The sequence below is a fragment of the Lepidochelys kempii genome, chromosome 11 (assembly GCF_965140285.1).
Source record: "Lepidochelys kempii isolate rLepKem1 chromosome 11, rLepKem1.hap1, whole genome shotgun sequence".
Lineage (NCBI taxonomy): Eukaryota > Metazoa > Chordata > Testudines > Cheloniidae > Lepidochelys > Lepidochelys kempii.
This window is the reverse complement of record NC_136390.1, coordinates 69168038-69192014: the sequence shown is the minus strand read 5'-3', so window position 1 is coordinate 69192014 and position 23977 is coordinate 69168038. Positions and strand designations below refer to the sequence as shown.

At 46.5% G+C, this 23977-nt stretch overlaps 1 protein-coding gene across 1 annotated transcript in view; it reads left to right on the top strand.

Moving 5' to 3' along the window:
• The window catches only part of RAMP1 (receptor activity modifying protein 1), a 126132-nt gene that overhangs the window by 51904 nt on the left and 50251 nt on the right, over window positions 1-23977 (top strand). Inside the window, exon 3 of the mRNA XM_073306752.2 lies at window positions 675-813. Within this exon, the coding sequence (XP_073162853.1) occupies window positions 675-813 (139 nt within the window). The remainder of the gene's footprint in view (window positions 1-674; window positions 814-23977) is intronic.

Below are 23977 nucleotides of genomic sequence, written 5' to 3'. Positions count from 1 at the left end.
GCCTTGGGAGCTGTTTCTATATCTAGGCTCCCGTGTGGGGACCACATGGCTGCTAAGCTTGTGTGTCCAGCTCGAGAGCTCCTAATGGACAATAATTCATTAACATGCACAAAAAGTGGAATCCTGTCATCCAGATACTGGCTCCTCGTCTGGAACTGTCATGTTTAGAGAGGAGAGTCGAGTACAGTCCTTGGCAGAGCAGTATTTGCCATTCTTTTCTAATGAGGATTGCGTGGGAGGTTGGACGGGCCATTTCTGAGGCTGCAGCATTGTGCAGGGGATCTGGTATGGAAGGATTCTACTGAAAACAGGGATGCTAATGATACTCCAGTTACATGGACGCAGAGCAGAAGGGAGGCTTCCTGACATATTAGTCAGCTGGCTTATGTCGGTGGAATTATAATTGCTATTGGCAGAAGAATGAAGGGAGTTGGCAGGCAAACTCTGAGGAAGTGCAGGACCTACCTGGCCTTACTGCCAAGCAGGGGGTGGTTTGTACCCCAGAGAAGGGAGAAAAGGCCAGGGAGTTAGGTACCTAAACACCTTTGAGGATCTGGGCCGGGGTGCTGTAATTGGGGAGTGGGGAGAAGGAAAGATTTTGATGACAATATTTTCAGTGCCAATAAATCAGACCATTAAAGCCAACCCAACCTTGTTCCTTTTCTCTCTTTCAGCCCATCACTTTATCGTGGTCACCGCGTGCCATGACGCAGACTATGGCCAGCTGATCCAGGATTACTGCCTAAACCGGTTTAAATTTGACATGGAGGTGATAGGGCAGAAGCTGTGGTGTGACTGGGATGAGACAGTAGGGTGAGTGTCTTGGTGCTATTGTCTCCAGACCTTTCTGATATAACAAAGCAGGGTGTCCTGGCCAGAGACCTGGTGACCAGCGAAAGAACTGCCAGCCTGCCTCAGCTACCCACAGGGTCTTGTTTTCAAACTATCAAGCTTAGGGTTTAGTACTAGTGCCTATCACCATAGTGTCTGAGCACCACGCTTCCATGGGAAGCTGATCACACCATGCATTGTCCAGTGTGACCAGGGCAGTGTTTATCCCCTGCACTACGGAAGATGATGTGGTCATTACAATGCAGCTGTGAGCGAACTGATGTAGCGTAATATTACATGTTGTCCTTCCAAACAGTGCTTCTGAACAAGAGGCAGCAGGGCGCTGTGTTAGGTTCACAGATTGTGTTCCACACTGCCTTGCAACTTGTTTCAGTTTCCAGGGACTCCACTTCAAGGCATTACATATTGGAGCCTATTTTCCCATCACTGCTTGAGAGAAATATCTTGCATACTTTTCTGAACGTATTTCTGTTTGCTAGAAGCTGAGAATGAACCACAGGGCATGGATCACTTGATGATGACCTGGTCTGTTCGTTCCCTCTGGGGCACCTGGCACTGGAAGACAGGATACTGGGCTAGATGGACCTTTAGTCTGACCCAGTAGGGCCAATCTTATGTTCTTACTCTGCTGCCTATCACTGAGTAACTTCCAGGAATAAGTGTAGCGACAATTATGTTGGTCGGTCTGTCTGTCTCTCTCTCTCTCCTTTCTGCCAGTAGGGAATAGGCCTGAAGATGCTGATTTATTTTAAAATAGATGGTGTCTGGAGTGTGTTTGAGCTATTGCTGGGAGGCTTGGCCAAAGAGGTGGGTTTTACACTTAAGGCTTGTCTACACTGGCAAGTTTCTGTGAAGCAAAGCTGCTTTTTGCGCTCAAACTGCAGACACGTACATGCTGCCAAGCCACTTTGCACACCGAAACTCCTCGGGTGCCGCGCTGCAGAAAACCCACCTCGACGACAGTCATAAGCTTTCAAGTGCAGAGGCTCCGGGGCTCTACTGCCAGTGTGGACACTTGAGCGCTGGCTGCCCTGTAATTGGCCTCCGGAGCGGTCCCATGATGCCTCAAGCGGCTGCTCTGCTCATTGTTTTGAACTCGGCTGCCCTGGAGGCATGCACCCTGCCGCTTTCAAAGCTCCGTTTCTGACAGCCCTTGCGTGCTGTGCTGACCAGCCCCGGGACACAGAGCAAACCATTCATGTGGAATGCTTGTGCTGCTGAACACAGAGGCGTGTGTGTGTGTGAGAGAGAGAGAGCCCAGGGATGGAGGCGGGGGTTGATGTTGGGGTTTCCCTCTCCCCCTGCTTCAGGACTGGTTGCTTCCTACTGCTGTCTGAACTTACAAGACAGCATGCTGATGCACTGTCTGTCCCGCAAAACACACTGTCTGTCTCCCCACCTCCATACACACATGCACTCTTCCCCCCCCCCACTTCAGTTGAAAAGCAGCTGGCAATGTAGTAGGATGCCCATGGAATGATGGGATTGGTGCTCCGTGCTGGTCCGACTCGCGGCACTGGTCTCATAGCCCCGATCCTCGGAGCCGCCCCCGCTCGAGGTGGTCATCGGCTGATAGGTTGTGGTCCTGCTCGAGGTCTAGGTCAAAGTCTGAGACCCCGTGGCACCGCTCGAACTGACACCGATCCGCGACGCTGTCCGCGAAACCACTCTCCATCGTGGCACCGCTCTCTGGCATGGCACCATTTCCCGGCACGGCATTGGTCACACTCCTGTGGCCGCTCTCCACTGAGGCGAAGTCCAACATCTCGGAGCCAATCGATCTCCCGGTACTTCTCTCCACAATGGCACCGCAAATCACCGTCTGGATCTCGCCACTCCGCACGGTACCCATTCCGCCCGTCAGGGGACGCAGAACCCCCCCCAGCACAGCGTACCGCCCCTCCTTGGCCGTCCCGCTCCCAGTCACCCTCCCCCAGGTCAGGTAGGGCATCGGGAGCATCGGAGGCACCCCAATCAGGTCCGGGCAGTCTTGGACGGGACTCTTCAGTGCCCCACTGGCAACCCTAGTGGCAGTTCTGGACTCCCTGGGCGTACCACCAAGCCCAGGGCGCCCTCCAGGCATCCCTCCGCCATCTCATTCTGGGTCTTGTATTCCCATCAGTCGTCATCCTCCGCACCCCACACAAACCCTGGATCCGGCCCCACCCCCAGTGGAGGCTACACCTCGTGCTCAGGAGGAACCAGAACCAGTGACCAAGGGGCTGTCTTGGACCCAATTCTGCTGGTCACCTCCTCCTCGTCTTCTCCTGATGAGGCGGTGGTGGGTACATCCGCATCCGGCCCCCAACCCATGGACTACCGGGCCCTGCAGGAACTCCTACGGCGAGTGGCCTTAAACATGAATCTCCAGGTGGAAGAGGTCGTAGAAGAAGAGGATCCCATGGTGGACGTTCTGACACCAGAAGGGCCCTCTAGGGTGCAACTGCCCTTTATAAAGTCAGTTCAGTCAAATGCCAAAACAATCTGGCAAACTCCGGCCTCCATTCCCCCCACAGCCAAAGGGGCTGAAAGAAAGTACTTTGTCCTCACTAAGGGGTACGGATACCTCTTTATCCATTTCCCTCCCCCCCCCCATGCTCCCTGGTGGTGGATGCGGTAAACGAAAAAGAAAGACTGGGTCAGCAGGGGCCTGCCCCTAAATCAAGGGATGTGAAATGTCTGGATCTCTTTGGGAGAAAGGTTTATTCTACCAGTGGCCTCTCCCTACGGATCGCTAATCAGCTCATGATCCTTAGCAGATACAGCTATAATTCCTAGTCTGCTATTCAAAAGTTCAAGGAGCTCCTCCCATCCGATTCTTGGCAGGAGCTGGGAGCCATTGCTGAGGAGGGCAGACTAGTGGCCCGAACTGCTCTTCAAGTCTCCCTGGATGCTGCGGACGTGGCGGCACGTACACTGGCATCTGGTATCGCCATGCGGCGTAACGCCTAGCTTCAGTCCTCAGGTCTCCCGCTGGAAGTTCAGCAAACTATCCAAGACCTTCCGTTTGACGGTCAGGGGCTCTTCGCTGAACAGACCAACTCTAGGTTGCATAGCCTGAAAGATTCAAGGAACACAATTAATTAAGTCTCTAGGCATGCATACCCCGGCAACTCAAAGAAAGCCGTTTAAGCCCCAGCCCACCCAGCAGCTGTCTTTCCCTGCTAGGCCCAGGCAGGACTTCTCCCGCAGGAGGAGGACATACATCAGGTGCAGACCATCGCGTCCTCCCTCTGGTCAGGGCCAGGGACAGTCCAAGCCCCCTCTGGGCCCTAAGCGTCCATCTTGAAGATGCACACGAGGATGGATTACCAGTCCATATCCCAGCCAGTTATCCTCCCTCCCTGAACAGTCTATCCCGCTTCTACCATGCGTGGTCCCTTATTAAATCGGACCAGTGGGTCCTCCGCACGGTAGAGGCTGGCTATTCTATCCACTTCTGCTCCTTCCCGCCCTCCCACCCCCCTGCCCATCCCTCTTCAGGGACCCCTCTCACGAGCAACTCCTGGTCCAGGAGGTCCAGTCCGTCCTCCCTCTAGGAGCAGTGGAGGAGGTACCTCGGGAGCTCAGAGGCAAGGGTTTCTACTCAAGCTACTTCCTCATTCCCAAGGCAAAGGGGTTCTACGGCCCATTCTGGACCTAAGGGAACTCAACAAGCACATCGTCAACCCAAAGTTCCGCATGGTCTCCTTGAGCACAATCATCCCCTCCCTGGATTTAGGAGACTGGTATGCCGCCCTCAATATGAAGGACGCTAATTTTCATGTTTCAATCAACCCGTTTCACAGACGTTTTCTCCATTTTGTAGTAGACAGGATGCTTTATCAGTTCACGTTCGACTGCTTAGGCATTATTCTGAACGTCAACAAGTCTGTTCTCACCCCAACACAAACAATAGAGTTCACTGGGGGAGTCCTGGATGCAAATCAGGCGAGAGAGTCCTCCCGGAGGCCCATCGTCTAGCCCTTGCACATGTAATCACTGGCCTTTGCAATTTTCCCACCACCATGGTGAGACAGTGCCTCAAGCTGCTGGGCCACATGGCGTCCTGCACCTACGTGCCACAGCATGCCAGGTTGCAGCTCAGGCCCCTGCAGGCATGGCTTGCACCCGTGTATCATCCGGATCGTGACAGTCTGGACATGGTGCTTACCGTTCCAAGACATACCTTCGATTCCCTACGTGGTGGCTGGACCCCCGCATGGTAAGCACCAGGGTACCGTTCCACCCCGCTGCCTCCCAGCCCACTCTGACATTGGTAATGGATGTGTTGGTGCTCGGCTGGGGAGCACATCTTGGGAGCATGACGACTCAGGGCCTATAGCAAGTAGAGGAACTGGCTCTGCATATCAACATCAGAGCTCAGGGCAATCTGCCTCGCATGCCAGGTGTTCCTGTCCCACTTGCAGGGCCACTGTGTAGCGGTACTGATGGACAATACCACGGCCATGTTTTACATAAACAAGCAAGGCGGAGCCCGGTCATCTCCTCTCTGCCAGGAAGCTCTCCTCCTATGGGAATTTTGTTTAGCCCACTCCATCCTTCTCTAAGCCTCATACCTGCCGGGTGTTCAGAACGTACTGGCGGACAGCTTGAGCAGGCAGTTCGTCACACACGAATGTTTGATTCTCCTGGACGTCATCCATTCCATCTTCCGCAGCTGGGAGTTTCCCCGAATTGACCTGTTCGCCACGTGGGCCAACAGGAAGTGCCCAACCTTTTGCTCTTTCCGGGCTCGCAGCCCGGGCTCGATTGTGGACACCTTCCTGATCCCATGGTCTGGTCAACCACTACGCCTTATCACCATTTCCTCTCATCCACAAGGTGCTTCTCAAGGTCTGAAGGGACAAGGTGGACATCATCCTGGTGGTCACAGCTTGGCCTCATCAGTGCTGGTACCCCACCCTCATGGACCTATCGATCCGGTCACCGATTCACCTACCTCTCACTTCTGACCTCATCTCGCAGAATCTCAGTCGCCTTCTCCACCCTGACCTTCAGTCACTTCACCTCATGGCCTGGAGGATCCATGGTTGAACCAAGCAGAGCTCTCCTGTTCGGACCCGGTGAGGCAGGTGCTCCTGGAAAGCCACAAGCCTTCTACCAGAATCACTTACAAAGCAAAATGGAAAAGGTTTTCTATCTGGTGTGCCCAACGGCAGGTACTCCCACTCCAGGCTTCAATCCCATGCATCCTGGACTATATGGTGCACCTGAAAGATCAGCGCCTGGCATTTGGTTCTCTTAAGGTTCACCTCGCGGCTATTTAGGCATTTCCCCTGGGCATTTCCAGTCGCTCAGTGTTTGCACACCCTATTGTGGGACATTTCCTAAAAGGACTAGAAAAGATCCATCCCCCGCTGAAGCCCCCTGTCCCTGCCTGGCACCTCAGTTTAGTCCTATCTTGTCTCATGGGTCCTCCCTTTGAGCCGCTAGCTTCATGCTCTCTCCTCTACCTCTTCTGGAAGGTTGCCTTCCTAGTGGCCATCACGTCAGCACGATGCGTTTCTGAACTACGAGCCCTCACATGTGATTCCCCCCCCATACCATCTTTCATAAGGACAAGGTGCGGCATCGGCCTCACCCGGCCTTCCTACCAAAAGTCGTGTCCTGCTTCCATGTTAGCCAGGATACTTTCCTGTCGGTTTTCTTTCCAAAGCCATACGCCATCCTCTGTGAGCAGCAGCTGCATTCGCTGGACATTAGAAGGGCGCTCACCTTCTACATAGACTGAACAAAGCTGTTCCGGAAAACAACCCAGTTGTTCGTCTCTCTAGCGGAGCGGATGAAAGGTTTGCTGGTCTCTTCCCAGTGGATGTCCTCCTGGATCACGGCGTGTATTCGCACTTGTTATGACTTAGTGAAGGTCTCTCCGCCTGTTGTCATGGCTCATTCCACGGGGGCTCAGACCTCGTCAGCAACCTTCCTGGCACACGTACCCCTCCAGGAAATCTGCAGGGCTGCCGCATGGGCTTTGGTGCACACCTTCACGTTGCTCTACGCCATTGTCCACCAATCACACGATGATGCGGCCTTCGGCAGGGCGATTCTCCAGTCTGCAATTCCTTGACTCCGACCCCACCTCCGAGGTAAGGCTTGGGAGTCACCTAACTGGAATTGATATGAGCAAGCACTTGAAGAAGAAAAAACAGTTACTCACCTTTTTGTAACTGTTGTTCTTCGAGATGTGTTGCTCATCTCTATTCGATTCCCCCCCACCTTCCCTTCTGTTGGAGTAGCTGGCAAGAAGGAACTGAAGGGGGGTCGGGCTGGCATGGTCATGTATAGAGCACCCTATCGGTGCCACTCCAGGGGGCTCCACAGCCAGCCCGACGGGTAGCTGCTAGGGAAAAAGTTTCCGACATCCGTGCACGTGGCAAGGGCGCACACACCTAACTGGAATAGATATGAGCAACACATCTCAATGAACAACAGTTACAAAAAGGTGAGTAACCGTTTTATTTATCCCCTATCATCCACTCCCAGCTTCTGGCAGTCAGAGGCTAGGACACCCAGAGCATGGGGTTGCATCCCTGCCCATTTTGGCTAATAGCCATTGATAGACCTATCCTCCATGAACTTTCCTAGTTCTTTTTTGAACCCTGTCATAGTCACAGCATCCCCTGCCAACAAGTTCCAGATGTGACTGTGCATTGTGTGAAGAAATACTTCCTTTTGTTTGTTTTAAACCTGCTGCCTGACACAATAATTAGGGGTCACCCAATTAAATTATTATGAGAAGGAGTAAATTACACTTGCTTATTTACTTTTTCCACACCAGTCATGATTTTATAGACCTCTGTCATGTCTCCCTTTAGTTGTCTCTTTTCCAAGCTGAAAAGTCCCAGTCTTATTAATTTCTCTTCAGAAGAAAGTTGTTCCATCCCCTTAATCGCTTTTGTTGCCCTTCTCTATACCTTTTCCAAATCCAATGTGACTTTTTTGACATGGGGCAATCACAGTTATATGCAATATTCAAGGTATAGGCGTATCATAGTGGCATTATGATATTTTCTGTCTTATTATATATCCCTTTTCTAATGGTTTTTCATATTGGGTTAGCTTTTTTGACTGCTGCTGCATATTGATCGGATGTTTTCAGAGAACTGCCCACAATGACTCCAAGATCTCTCTCTCTCTCTCTCTCTCTCTCTGGAATAGTAATGGCTAATTTAGATCCCATCGTTTTGGAATTATGGGATTATGTTTTCTATTGTGCATTACTTTGCATTTATCAGTATTGAATTTCATCTCTCATTTTATTGCCCAGTCACCCAGTTTTTCTGAGAATCGTTTGTAACTCTTTACAGTCTGCTTTGGATTTCACTATCTTGAGTAATTTTGTTTTGTCTGTGAATTTTGCCACTTCACTGTTTCCCCCCTTTTCCAGATCCCTTGTGAATATGTTGAACATACCAATCCCAGTACAGATCCCTGAGGGACACCTCTAATTACCTCTCTCCATTCTGAAACCTGACCATTTATTCCTGCCCTTTGTTTCCTGTCTTTTAACCAGTGACTGATTTGTAAGAGGAACTTCCCTTTTATCCCATGACACTTACTTTGCTTAAGAGCCTTTGGTGAGGGACCTTGTCAAAGGCTTTCTGAAAGTCCAAGTATACCATACCCACTGGATCACCCTTGTCCACAAGTTTGTTGACCCCCCTTAAAAATTCTAATATATTAGTGAGGCATGATTTTCCTTTACAAAAGCTATGTTGATCACTTCCCCAACAAATCGTGTTCATCTATGTGTCTGATAATTCTGTTTTTTACTAGAGTTTCAACCAGTTTGCCTGGTACTGAAGTTAGGCTACTGGCCTGTAATTGCCGGGATCAACTCTGGAACCTTTTAAAAAAAAATTGGTGTCCCATGAGCTATTCTCCAGTCATCTGGTACAGAAGCTGACTTAAGTGATAGGTTACATAAAACACTTAGTAGTTCTGTATTTTCATAATTGAGTTCCTTCAGAACTCTTGAGTGAATACTATCTGGTCCTGGTGACATAATATTGTTTAATTTATCAGTTTGTTCCAAAACTTCCTCTTTTGGCACCTCAGTCAGGTTAGAAAAGGAGGAGGTGTTGCTTTGTGTATCAAAGATGTACACACTTTCACTGACATTGAGATGGAAATAGGAGACAGACTTGTTGAAAGTCTTTGAGCAAAGATAAAAGGGGTGATGTCATGGTAAGGGCCTACTGTAGACCACCTAGCCCGGAAGAAGAGGTGGATGAGATTTTTTTCTTAACAACTAACAATCATCCAAAGCACAGGACTTAGTGGTGATGGGAGACTTCAACTATGCAGACATCTGTTGGGAAAATAACACAGCAGGGTGCAGATTATCCAACAAGTTCTTGGAATGTATTGGAGACCATAGGTGCCAACTTGGTGGTTGCTCCAGGGCTGGCAGCCAAGTTCCCCGCCCCACCTCCTCCGCACCCTGGCTCCTCCGCCTACCTCCCATCGTTTCCCGGCCAGCTGCCACCAAACAGGGGTTGGAATGGGGGTAGGGAAGGGGCAGGGCCTCATGGAAGGGGTGAAGTTGGGGTGGAGCCAGGGGCGGGGGGGGCGGGATTGAGCACCCACATGAAAGGGGGAAGTTGGCACCTATGTTGGAGACTATTTTTTATTTCAGAAGGTGGAGAAAGCAACTGTTCTAGATTTGATTTTGACAAATAGGGAGGAACTGGTTGAGAATTTGAAAGTGAAAGGCAGTTTGGGTGAAAGTGATCATGGAATGATAGGCGGGAAAACAGCAGAAGAAAGATAATGGATTTCAAGAAGGCAGACGTTTGCAAACTCAGGATTTGGTAGGTAAGATCCCATGGGAAGCAAGTCTAAAGAGAAAAGCAGTTTAAGAGAGTTGGCAATTTTTCAAAGAGACATTATTCAGGGCACGAGAGCAAACTATCCCACTACAAGACAAGAAGAAACAGCAAGTATAGCAAGAGATCACCCTGGCTTAACCAGGAGATTTTCAATGGTCTGAAACTCAAAAAAGGGTTCAAGAAAAAGTGGAAACTAGGTCAAATTATGAAGGATGAATATAAAAAACAGAAGCATGTAAGAGCAAACTTAGAAAGGCCAAGGCACAAAATGAGATCAAACTAGCTAGAAACATAAAGGATAACATATAAATACATGAAAAGCAAGAGGAAGACCAATGACAGGGTAGGCCCATTACTCATTGAGGGGGAAAAGACAATAACAGAAAATGTGGAAATGGAAGAAGAGCTCAATGACTTTTTTGTTTCAATTTTCACCAGAAAGGTTAGTAGCAATCAGATGTCTAACATAGTGAATGCCAGTGAAAATGAGGTAGGATATGAGGCTAAAATAGGAAAGAACAAGTTGAAGACATCTGATTTGTCTAAGTAACTTTTAAGTCTGCAAGGCCTGATGAAATCCACCCTGGAATACTCAAGGAGCTGACTGAGGCGATATCTGAGCCATTAGCGATTTATCTTCAAAAACTCATGGAAGGCAGGAGAGATTCCAGAGGACTAGAAGGGGGCAAATATAGTGTCAATCTGTAAAAAGAAGGGAATAAGGACAACCCGGGGAATTACAGAGCGATCAGCTTAACTTCAGTACCTAGAAAGATAATGGAGCAACTAATCAAGCCATCAATTTGCCAACACCTAGAAGATAGTAAGGTGATAAGTAACAGTCAACATGGATTTGTCAAGAACAAATCATGTCAAACCTGCTTAATAGCTTTCTTTGACAGGGTAACAAGCCTTGTAGATAGGGGGAAGCAGTAGATGTAGTATATCTTGACTTTAAAGGTTTTGATACTGTCTCACATGACCTCCTCATAAACAAACTAGGGAAATATAGCCTAAATGGAGCTACTATAAGGTGGGTGTGTAACTGGTTGGAAAACCATTCCCAGAGAATAGGTATCAGTGGTTCACAGTCAAGCTGAAAGGGCATATTGAGTGGGGTCCCACAGGGATTAATACTGGGTCCAGTTCTGTTCAATATCTTCATCAATGATTTAGATAATGGCATAGAGAGTATACTAATAATATTTGCGGACGATACCAAGCTGAGAGGGGTTGAAAGTGCTTTGGAGAGTAGGATTAGAATTCAAAGTGATTTTGACAAACTAGAAAATAGGATGAAATTAATAAGGACAAATGCAAAGTACTCCACGTAGGATGGAACAGTCAGCTGCACACATACAAAATGGGAAATGACGCCTCAGAACGAGTACTGTGGGTTGGGATCTGGGGGTGGTAGTGAATCACAAGCTAAATATGAGTCAACAGTGTAACACTTGCAAAAAAAAGTGAGTGTCATTTTTGTAATCAAGGCATAAGAAGTCATTTTTCCACTCTACTCTGCACTGATAAGGCCTCAACTGGAGTGTCGTGTCCCGATCTGGGCACCACATGTCAGGAAGGATGTGCACAAATTGGAGAAAGTCCAGAGAAGAGCAACGAAAATGATTAAAATTCTAGAAAAATGACCTCTGAGGAAAGATTGAAAAAATTGGGTTTGTTTAGTCTGGAGAAGAGAAGACTGAGGGGGGACATAATAGTTTTCAAGTGCATAAAAACTTGTTACAAGAAGGAGGGAGAAAAATGTTCTCGTTTAACCTCGGAGGTTAGGACAAGAAGCAATGGGCTTAAATCGCAGCAAGAGAGATTTAAGGTGGACATTAGGAAAAACTTCCTAACTGTCAGGGTAGTTAAGCATTGGAACAAATTGCGTAGGGAGGTTGTGGAATCTCCATCATTGGAAGTTTTTAAGAATAGATTAGACAAACTCTTGTCAGGAATGGTCTAGTTATTACATAATTCTGCCTTGAGTGCAGGGAACTGGAGTAGTTGACTTATCAAGGTCTCTTCCAGTCCTACACTTCTATGATTTGTCACCTAAAAAGAAGGGTTCAGATGTGGGAATCTCCCTCACATGTTCTGCAGTGAAAACCAAAGCAAAGAATTCATTTAGCTTCTCCTCAATGGCCTTATCTTCTTTGAGTGCTCCTTCAGCACCTCGATCATCCAGTGGCCCCACTGAGTTCTTGTTCTTGGTTTTTCTCCTGTCTCCTGCACTCACCTGTCTTCCCGTCATTGTTGATCACACTTGTTTGGAGTAGGTCTGTTGTTGAAAGGACCATCTCTCCCTAACATGACTGACTTACAGGTGGGTAGGGCCTATCCTATGCAGAGCTTTGAAAATCAAGACAACAGCCTTGAAGTAGACTCTTGTGTTCCATGGGATACCAATGCAAGAGAGGAGCAGATGATGACTGAGAATATGCATTGCTGCAGAGATGTCATGCAGGAGGAGAACTGGCCTATTTCCTTGCTATTCACGGAGCATCTAATCCAACTCCCACTGAAATCACTGTGGAGTCTCCCATTGACTCAGTGACAGTTGGAGTAGGCCAATAAATTCGGTTCACACCAGTAGAATACTTTGCTATATTGGAGAATAAAAAACCGTCTTTTTTTGCTCTTGAACTATTATTGTCAAGTAACAAGTCTGGCTTTTTGATGTCTAACTGGACTGAATAGGATGTGTTTTGCCTTATGTTTACTGGCAAATTTTTAAGACTCTGCATTGGAGGGAAATCAGTACATTCTCTCAAGAAGGCTTATTTGGTTAGTCAGTGACCATTTTAAAAAACAAAATACCCTGTGACCTTTCGAATTACAGTTTTATGGGCATTCCAGTATCTCAGTAATTTTTGATAGGGTTAGGATGACCAGACAGCAAGTGTGAAAAATCGGGACAAGGGGTGGAGGGGCAATAGGAGCCTATATAAGAGAAAGACCCAAAAATCAGGGCTGTCCCTATAAAATCGGGACATCTGGTCACCCTAGATAGGGTGATAATATATTTATGAAGAAACATGTCCTCTTATCAGTGCCTAGGACTTCAGGCACACTATCACCTTATGACCACTTTGAAGGCAACTGAAACACCTTGTTCCTTCATCTTAACTGTCACAATTACTTGTTTAGAGGAGCTCTGCGCTGATTAGTTGTCATATCAGCAGAACTATTTTCTGAATAAGAATATGGGTGAAATCCTGGCCCCACTGAGGATTTTGCCCGTTGAAAATTAAGTTTCAAAAAGGTTTTTAGAAATACCTATTTCTGCTTCAATACCACCATGGTTGGTGCCGCTGTCTTTTAATGAGGGCTGCCATTTTACTTACGTTTCTAGGAATGAAATCTTGTAGTTTGAGACTGAGAATATAACAACAAAATAATTCCTGACAACAACTTGTCTCATTCATTTTTAATGTTGAGAGACGCTAAGCTATCTCTCAGACCCGGTCACTAGACTTGATGGCTTTTTACTGTTTATTTTTAAATGATATTTAAGATGCATTTTTTCTACTGATTCATGTTTCTTGGTAATTAGAAGAAATGATTAGAACATCTTGTATATTACATCACAGTTTTCTGCTGAGCCCTCTGTTTGTAATCAATGTCAGTAATTCAATTCCAATTTATAAAATATTGGAAACAGAGATGCAGTCTGTTTCTCCCTGGAACATCCTGCCATGTTCTTTGGATAATAATAAAATAAGCATCTTTAATTCAGGTTGAAATAAATCAGCGATAAGAGGAAGAACATTAAGTCTGTAGAACGTACTGTCCTGATTTTACAATAAATAACCCAAGACGTGCTTTGTTTTATTTCTTTCCCTTTGTGATCAGTAAAATTGCATAGTACCACAATGTTGCAGACAAGCTGGTTTTGGTAAATATCCAAAGACTAGCAAGTGGTGGTGGGAACCTAGTTCCTAATACTTTCTTATACCCATGTTAAATCTCTAATGGACACATTTTCCACCTTTCTCCCCAACACCCGGGCATATAACCATATAGTGCTACCATATTACCACTTAGAATGTATTTTTATTTATTATTTGTATTGCAATGGCACCTGAGACCAGGGCCCTGTTGCATTAGGCATTGTGCAAATGGTGGTAAGAGACAGTCCCTGCCTTTAAGAGCTTGCTGTCTAAATAAGCAAGACAGTCAAAGGCTGGGAAAGGGAAACCGAGGCATAGTGTGATTAAGTGACTTGCCCAAGGTCACCCAGCAGGCCTGTGGCAGAGCCAGGAACATAATCCAGGATTTCTGAGCCCTTTGCTCAGTGTCCTATCTAGTGCCTTTCAACTGAACCCCAGAACCTCTTGGTCCACTTCTGGGGGTGCTTGATAACAAGCACTGTGGGAACTGGCCCACTAATTTATAGGATACTTCTGACATCTGAGAAGGTCCAGAGGCAGGTATGGCAGCTGACTTGTGCCTCCTCACACAAGGCTGAGAATCGAATGCTCCACAGATGTGAGGAGAGCCAGAACCATCCACCCCCTGACATCACTGGTGGATAAAGCTGACCCAGAAAGGAAAATGTAGGCTTTTTTCTTATATCTTGTTATTTCAGGATGTACCATTTCTAGAGGAGGGGTTTTCAGGATTGTCCTCCAAAGCAAGCTGACTTCAGTGGTTGTAATGTTGCCAATAGCAGTGGGTGGGGTGGAGAAGAACTGTCTTATTAGCCCTCTGGACACATTGCATTAAATACTCTGGCTATAGTACTTCAAGCTTGGCATCTAGGTATTTCTTTTTCAGTGTGCTTTCCAGACCTATTGCTTGCAGTCTAAGCGCATGCTAACCTGGCTTTTATTGATCTGTACTGATGAGGCAGAAGAAGGGAAAAATCCTATTGTAACCAGTGACTATACTGGAGGAAAAGGGAAGTTTCTCCGCAGTAAAGTTAATAGAGGAAATCAACAAGGAAAAACAGAATCCGCTGTTAGGTCTTCTTTCCCGTGGGGGTCCACATGCACTTTCCCCATCACAAGAACTTTGTGTTGTATTAATGTAGAGTATTTTTTGGAAAACAAAGCAAAGAAAAAAAAGGAAGATCTTACTATCCTCAATAGCACAGAGCGGGTTGAAAAATGGTAGGTATGTGTTGATAATCTTATACAAAAACTTCATTTTAAAAAATATAATACCCATCCTATCATCCTCAATGATGAAAATGTTTTGCCTTTCAAAACCACTTTGTTTTCCCCTCCTCTTTTTACCCCCCTCAGACCTTTTTTTGGTGGGAAAATGAAAAAAAGGGGACATAGAAGTGGAGGGAATGTAAAGATTTTGATCTAAAAAAAGTTGTCCAATCAGAAAATTTGAAAAAAAAAAAAAAAAAAAAGGAAATTGCTTTGTAAAAGCAATTTTTTGTATTTAAAAAGCCATTTTTCTTTTCTTCTTTTTTAATTTATTTATATAGGAAGTTTTTAACAAGTTTACAAATCCTTGCCATGTAACTATTAGAATCAAAACAATTATTACAATAGATAGCTTTTGTTTAAAGAGACATTATACAGGAATCTAGTCATCAGATCTTTCTGTTTCATCGTGTTACCGTATTTCAGCGTGAACATCATTACAACACCCATGTAATTTCTAATAATTTTAATAATTTGAGTAAAATCTCTGCATACATATGTGTAACTGGCCAGGCATGTTTAGCAAATGTTAATATTCAAAAAAATAGGTGTGTTGTTTTGTTTTGGTGGTAGTGGGGTGGTTTTTTAATTTTTTTAAAAAATTTTTTGCAGGCAAATGTACTTTGAGTATTGAAAAAAGGTAACCAAATATCTAAGTATCTATCTGTCCATTTTGCTGGTTGTGTAATTGGTGTGTTAATTTTTCCACAACTTTCCCCCCTCCCCCCGTTTTTTTTTTAAACCGTTCCTCTAGGGTTGGGCTATTTTTTCTTGCTCCAATGAGAGGCTATCGATAGCTGAGCAGCTACTAGCAGAAGAAAGATTAATTCTTCATTCCCTTTTGTGGGACCATTTCCACTGGGAAGCCCCAAGAGGATTGCCAAAGAATCATTTGGTAATAAAACCCAACAATTTGTGGTATGTAGTTATGGATTGAACTGGAGTACTCTCTAATGACTGGACATGTCCGCCATCTATGCTTAAAATTTCCTCTTTCACCAGAATTTCTCAAACATTTATCCCCATTCTATCTATCTATCTATTTAACCTGAGTGGTCTGAGATACCATTGAAACAATACCTTTAAGAAATTGTCTTGTATTGTGTTCCAGGCTGAGATTGCTGGCCCTGTTTTTTCAGAGCAAAGCCCATTCCTCTAGGGTAATTTGTCTATCCAGGATTTTTTTCCCAATGCATCATCTATGGATGCTTTTTTGTTAGAAAGCTATCTGCAAAGATTTATATAAATTATAATTTTTTTGTCTTCTAATTGACCAGATGCCATTGCTTCTATTAAAGTTAGCTTCTGTAGGCTTACTAGGAAGTTGAGAAACATAATGCCTGACTTGAAAATAGTGGTACCAAGGGAGAGTGGACCAGTTAAAGTTAGCTTTGATCTCTAAATAAACTAGAGAAGTTTCTTTACTGGCCTGCTTTGTGTATTCCATGGCTTTCCCAATCTTTGAAGCGCTGGTTTGCAATTTGGGTTAAAATCTGGATTATTTGCAATGGGTGTCATTGCTAATCTGCTCTGACTCTTGGTCTTTCTTCATAAAAGGCCATTTTTCATTTTTTTTTTTAAGTTTAGAATAGAAATTTTCAACCAGCTCTAACTGGTTTACTTTTCCATGATGTCACAGAGGTGGTCTTTGCCCTGTAGTGACTCTATGGCTTGTTCTATGGGATTGCTCTTTATCTCTGGCGTCACTTTTTTCTTCCAGATGGTTTCTACTTAGCTTGTTATGTCTGAGTCATTGGCAAATGTAGGGAACTTTTCAGTGTTTCATTTGATTGCTTGAGCCCATTTGTTCAGTATAAACCTAGAATTACCTGATTGGTTGGCAGAGCTCTTTAATTCCTAAGTAGAAGAGAATCCTTACCTTCTCAGATGTACTTGGGAGCTCTGAGCAAAACGAGGAAAAAGCTTATCTATTGATCTGTACTAATTGATGCTGCCCACTGACATTGATTTTGGATGCTTGGCTTCCTCAGTATCCCTCAGACTGGGGGGCGGGGGGAGAGGGAGGTATGACAGTTAAGGCGGACTTATTTTCCAGAGCCTGACTTGTCCATTTTCCTTAATGTTTGTTAAAGGTGGACACTGGGGAGGAAGCATCAGAGAAGGGAGAGGGTTAGTGTGCATTGGGAGAGGAAGGTAGGGGGCTGCTGGATGTCAGGGAACCCGTGGAGAAGGAAGGGAAGCATGGAGGAAGTGGGGAATTAGTGAGAAAGGCAAGGCAAAGAAGTCATGGGAGGAGCACTGCCCAGGCCACGTAAAGGAAGGAAGATTCCTGGAGAACAGCAAGGGTGGCTTAGGGTCTCGGAGAAGGAGTGGGGGCTGCTAGAACAGGCCAGATGTGATTAAGACACTGGGGGACACCACAAAGATAGCTCCGGACTGGTTCAGAAAATGTCCACATAAACCAGCTTTTGTATGGCTCAAATGACAGCAATACGCATAGCATGTGTCCATGTGCCGGCAGGGCACAGTCTGATAAACTGTGTCCCCTTGACTCTACTCAACCTTGCTCCTCAGGAAGGAGCAATCCAGCCCTATGTGTTTCCTTCACAGAGTCTCTTCACTGATGCACAGATTTGGGTTGAGGGAACGGTCAGAGCAGGGCATTGGGCTGGGTGGAGCATGTTGTGTGCGGCATTGTGGGAGAAGGTGGTAGATCATCCGGCACTTAGATTCCTTGGAAATTCCCAAACGTGTTTTCACAGCAGCCACTGATATTTAAGGAGCTGTCTCAGTGGGGAAAGCCAAGGTGCCTAGAACCCAAAGGGCAGGGGAGTAGCTAGAATTAAATGAGCGGATACATTCCTGTATACTCCATCCTGGCCTATAAATCCTGCATGCTTTGATTCCAGCTTCCTAGCAGTCCCCCCTCTTTCCTTTTGCACCACCTCAACAGTGTTTGCTAACACTTCCTAGGTTGGAATGACTGGGGGTGGCAATGGGGCATTGTAGCTGGAGGAATTTCAGCACCTCCATTGGTCTGACATAGCTCGAGTCTGTAGGCCTTCAGAGCACCTGTAAGGCTTCTGCCCGAGTGGATTTGTGGGGAGGGAATGTGTCTCCTTTATCCTGGGGGGTGTCTATTCAGAGCTCACTTTGGTCAGCATGTGGTGTATTTTTTTTTTAAATTTATTTTAAATATGCACAGAGAATGTTTGCTGGAAGCACTGGCAACCTAAAAAGTAAATAAATAGAGCAGTCCTGGAATTCACTAATCTATCGTGGAGAGAGGCTTGTCACAGCAGCCAGAGGGCATGACTGTGTGTGTCAAACCCGGCTGAGCTCAAAAGAGATTGAATTTAAGTTTCTCGTCATCTGTCAATTATATCTTCATTGCCGGCTGCAGGAGCACAGATGGGGGAGATTTGGCTGGTAACAGCTGCCTTCCGTTTCTCGCATGCCTCCCGTTGGGAACAATCCCTGTGTGTTTTACAAACACAGGAGCAGGTTCTGCACAAGGGGAGGAAAGCTGCAGGGGACCCATTTCTCCATCTTAGTGAACCCACATTGGGGTGGGGGCAGCGAGAATCATGGTGGGCTGCCCCTGGGCAAAGGTGGGATAGAATGACAGCCCCAAGGGTGACCCTAGACACCAAAAAGGGGACAAAGCGGGACCATTGCCCCACCCAGATGGCGGGGCTGGGCTGACGCTGGGGGAGCACACGCTCTGCACCAGGGTTGTGCCAGAAGAGACGCCACACTCAGTTTGGAGGTACGCTACCTGCCATGATGTCCGCTGCAGATAGAATGCCTCCAACACTGCCTCGGGGGCAGGGCACCACTTCTCCGTGTGTCCCACGCTCCCGCCTGGTGAGAGCACCCAACCCCTTCAACTGAAATACAAACACTGCACAGGGCTGACTGAATGCACTGCTGAAATGCGATCACGTCTAGGGTAAGCCAGGGCCGCAGCCTAACAGGGCCCAGCAATCCCACACAACAGCTTAAGTCAGGAAAACAGGTACTGTTCTTTCCTAGAAGTGAACCCCAAATCCCCGGTAATGCAAACTAGAGTTTCAAGTATGCACGTCAAGGATGAGCTGGCTTGTGTGTAATTGCCCCTAGATGGCTTATAACTAGCTCGTTCATTCATCTGTAGGTTACTGTCATCTCCTGGTGAAGCTAAATATTCTGCAAGGAACGCTCAGATCTAAACTCACCGCTTCTGAGCCTTTTATTGATAAGGCCTGGAATCAAGGAGGCACATGTATGAGCAGTCAAAAGGCACTGAAATGAAAGTGTAAGGGAAAGTGCCTACAGACTAAAAAAGGACCGTTTCCTTGGCAGGTGGGTGTGTTGCACACATTTCACGTTAAGGGTGTAACACGAGTGCCTCACACAGCACATAGATTCTGGCACGTCAGCCTTGGACAAAAGTTGCCAGCCATGCCAAATAAGTGAAATCAACTGCGGGCTTGGTCGTGGTTAAATTCACTTAAACATGCCTTCTTGCATGGCTGGGTCTAGCCAGCCGTGGCTCTGCCGTTTAGGTCAAGAGTTGCAAAACGCCCCACCCCCCAGGTTTATTGTGCCAACTTCAAATTGTGCTGCAGCCCCTGTGACTCTGAGATCGGTGGGCCAGATCCTCAGCTGGTGCAGGTCCATTGACATCAGCGGAGCGACACGGACTATCATTGGCTGAGGCGGGACCAGTCACGTCCGTACGTGCTTGCAGGATCGGGGGTTCGGCCTTTACTGTATTAAGGGTACTAAGCCCAACATCACATCCCATGTTCTAACTGGGACATAGAATCATAGAACTGGAAGGGACCTCAAGAGGACATCTAGTCCAGTCCCCTGCACTCATGGCAGGACTAAATATTATCTCTAGACCATTCCTGACAGGTGTTTGTCTAACCTGCTCTTAAAAATCTCCAGTGATGGAGATTCCACAACCTCCCTAAGCAATTTATTCCGGTGCTTAACATCCAGATCTTTGCATTAAGGTCGGAATAAGATCTGGGGTCCCATGTTTAGCACAGCATTTGGAGAGAGGCATTTAAATTAACTCCATCAGTTTCCAGCTAGGTTGAGATTGGGTAAACGAAAGAGAAATGTCTGTCCAGAGCTTTTCTTCCTGCAGCCAGGGTTTTGAGTTGGAGAATTTTACTGTCTGAATGCTGATTAAAACGGCAAATTAAAAAGAGGAACATTTCACCATTATTTCTGGGGCTGTAGCAGTGTCTCGGGTTTTTGGTTTCAGGTCTGTGATTTCTTGTGTAGAGCATTCAAGTGTGAAATACCGGTTGGGTCAATTATTTGTCACCTGACTGAGAACAGCTGGCGTGATGTGATGGATACATTGATTCAGCGATTTTCATCAGATGCTTTATTTTTAGGATGCAAGGTTTTACATCTATGTTGGACCCAAAAATCTGCCCTGACATTTGGATCTTAATATTGCATTTTATGGCTTTATACATCATTCATAGTTCTTCTGTGGACCACTTTTCTGCAGAGATGCAGGAAGGTTTGGGGACCCCGTTAGTGAACTGCACGCTATACTGTCTATAATTGTTTGTTTTGTGGTGGTGCTGAGCAGCCCAGTCTTGGACCAGGGCCCCATCATACTAGTGCTCTACAAACAGAACAAAAAGGCAGTCCCTGCCCCAGGCGGTGTACAATCCAAGTATAAGGTGGTATTTTAGAAAATTGGGAAGCTAAAACGAAGTCCTTTTTGGCAGAGAATCTCCAGGCTGAGCATGAATAGAGGAAAACCCTTTGGGCTAATGGGGCCCCAGTATTTTCTCTGTCCGTACACTCTGGCACTCGATGCTGCTTACAAGAATGACTCTGTCACCATCTGTGGAAGCTTCCCCCTGCCCCTCTTTCTTAAATAGCCCCAAAAGCTATGGAATTGGTGTATTTATGCCTGGGACCTTTCCAGGTAGCAGTAGGGGATCTCATGGGAAGCCAGTCTCTATTAAGCAAAGTCATGTGCATTCAGAATGAGTCAGTCTTGTACTGTATGGGGAAAAACCACGCGTTCTTCAGACTGCCAAGCATGTTTGCCCATCATCCAACAGTTCCACTGAGTTTTTTATCATGGTAATTCAATGCAGAGCTGGTGGTGTTTTGCTGAGGTACAGCGGAAGCATGATACGCCATACAAGCCATTAGGAGTTTGACATGGCAGTGTGTGTGTATACCCCCACCCTAGGAGAACAGGGGAACATTTTGTTTTCATAATAAATCTATTGTAGAAATCAGATGCGAGTGTGGACTCTACGGTAAAGCACAAATGTTAGCAATGGAAACACATCTCTGTACTTTTGCCCCTCACGTCCTCCTCTGTCTCTGGGTTTTATTTATTCCCTCATTTAAAAAATTCAGGGCCTGATGCATCATTGCCTTAGGCCAGTGTGAAGCTGTTGCAACTGCATGGAAGTCACTGACTTAAAACTGGAGAAGGGCGATGGCCTATCAGCCCCTAGATCTGAAATGGTATAGGTATGGAATGGAACTTGCTCAGCTGAGCAGAAACCATTTGTCTGCTACCTTACATGGATGTGTGAGCGTGAGGCTGTTTTCTGTGTTCTGCACCTTTGAGTAGAGTGGTTCCCTGGGCCTATCTTCAGGGCACTCCCTATGAGTTTGTTCATGGCAGGTGCTGCTTTATAGTGAGTGAAACACGCTGTGCTCTCGCTTGTGGAGATACTGGATTTTTGTTCTTCTCTTCTCCTCCTCCCCTATTGATCTGAATTAAATACAGTCCAGACTAGAATTGCGCGTATACTGTGTGTATGGAAAACCCGAACCTCACTGTTCTGCTGTGAAGGGACTGTGGGAAGAAATCTCTCCCCCCACATTGCAGCAATAACTCCTAAACTGGCTCAGATGAGGTGGTGACACTTCCCAAACTGAGGCAAGGATGGTCCATTGCTGTCTGCTTAAATGGACACCATCCAGAGATTTGGTGATGGGCGGGAGGAATAGGACTTCTTCCTCCTGGTTCCTTTACTTTGCCCATTGGGAGGCACTTTGTGCATGGCCGGCCCCTGTGTTTGGGGGCAGTTAGGCGCAGCGCTCTCACGCGCTGTTCTGGGGGGAGTTCACCTGCGCACCTTCCCCCAGCTGTGCCAGGGGGTGTCTACCAGTAGCACCAGCGCTGAAACTGAAGTGGGTGCAACGAGAGCAAAGGTTCAGCCTGTGCATATTAGGTGGTGGTGACCTCAGGCCTGCCCAGGAGGCCCTTCAAAACCTACTGTCAGGGCTCCGCTTTCCTTTCACTGCATCTCTGCTGTTTGTAATGCTGTGGTCTCACGAGCCTGGTTTATTCTGGAGAAATCCAGAATGCTAACCACCCTCGCGACCCCTCACACGCCTGTGACACCCCCCGCCCCCACATCAGTATACAGCACTGCTCTCAATGGCACAAAGGCATACATCTAAACAGGCAGAAGAATGCCTTGCTCAGCTATCAAAGCCTTGGGTCCGTGATCCTGTCCAGCTGCCTTACCGCCCCCAGGCCTGAGCTGGAGAATAAGCAAATCCATGGCCTTCGCTCACTCTGCAAGCTGACAGAGGCCATTCTTGCAGGTCTGTAATAGAGAGCAGACCGGGGTGGTGAGTAAAATAATAGCACATTAGGCCTGGAATCAACAGTTGGCTACCCAAAGAATTCTCCAACTTACCGTCTGGTTGCTCTCCTGCCACCAAACTCCTCTCCCGAGCTGCCATGTAGAGTCCCCCAAGGGTGCTGCTGTCACAGCTGGCATTGGGCACAGGAGTCCACAGGAAGCTTCTGCTTTGCCTGCACCTTTGCTTCTGCTTTGCCCTCAGGATGTGCCCATCTCCAGATCCTCGGGAACAAACGCGAGGCAGATGGAAGTCATCACTGCAGCTTGGAAAGAAGCTCGAAGCAGCAAAACTTCACCACAGAATGCGTTCCACACAGTTACCCAGGAAAGCAAAACACAATTCTCTCTCCTTTCCAGGCAGCATCACCCTCGTGTAGCGGCGCTTGTTAGCGCATAGGTCTGGGGCCCAAGCCCACAGATGATTGGTGTTGGGGGGCAAGGGAATGCTGTGGGCAGCTTCTCCCGTCCATGCTTGTTGTGGGGAAAAGTTTGAGGGCACAAGAAGCGTGGCCATCTCTCAGGGTTTTATCACGGGTCTCATGATGTTTCGTTGGTGTTTCGTTTAAAGCTCCAGCTCCTGGAGTCAAGTGATTTAAGTGAGAATCTTCCTTCTTACTTTAAAAAGTGAGTGTCTCGCCCTCCTGGTTGTGGAGGAAAATTTGATGTGGCCTGAAGGCTCCAAAACCAGAAGGCAAGAAACAGACCCCTGAATGAATTAATGTAGGGGGAAAAAAAATCCCATGACTTTCTGAGGCTTGACTTGTGATTTTTGAACACCTGGGTTTGGCGGGACTGCCTGATCCTAGGGAACCCATGCACGGATTGCCGGCAAGTGCAGAACCAATTGGAACGATCATGGGACTAAACCACTGGGACTTCGCAGCTAAGCACCAAGGGCACAGTGGTCAAACTCCCACTGATTTCAATGCGAGTGGCGTTTGGTCAGCGCTGAGAGCTTTGAAATTGCAATGCAGAACATGAGAGAAAAAATTGCCACGGTAATTGTTACAAACCGTGATGAGAACAATAAAGACGACAAGTTATACTAGATGGATTGTGTTTTAAATATCTTCAAAGGAGAATTTGACATCACATGATTGATTGTGCTGCACAAAGATATTAATTCTGCTGCTGCTCGCTATGCCATCTACTGCATGAGCTGGAGACTAAGAGAAAAGGTTACCCACAAGTTGAGTTGGGAACATTTTTTTTCAGCAAATAGTAAATTTGCTGAAAAATGCACTTCACAAATTCAGGTATAACTCAGTGAACAGCTTCAGCCAAACCCCCCCACCCCCAAACATTGGAATTGTTTTTGAAAAAGTCAAAAGGGTTCATTTTGGCCATTTCAAAACTACACCTTTAGAAACTGTTCATTTCAAAATGGTGTTTTGTTTCGAACATTAGCTAATTTTAAAAGGTTTTAAAAAAACCCTGAAAATGAGACAACAAGTGAAATCATTTTTTTTTTGCATCAAACAAAATGTTTTTCTTGCCAAAACAAAAAAAACTGAAAAAATTAATTTTGGTA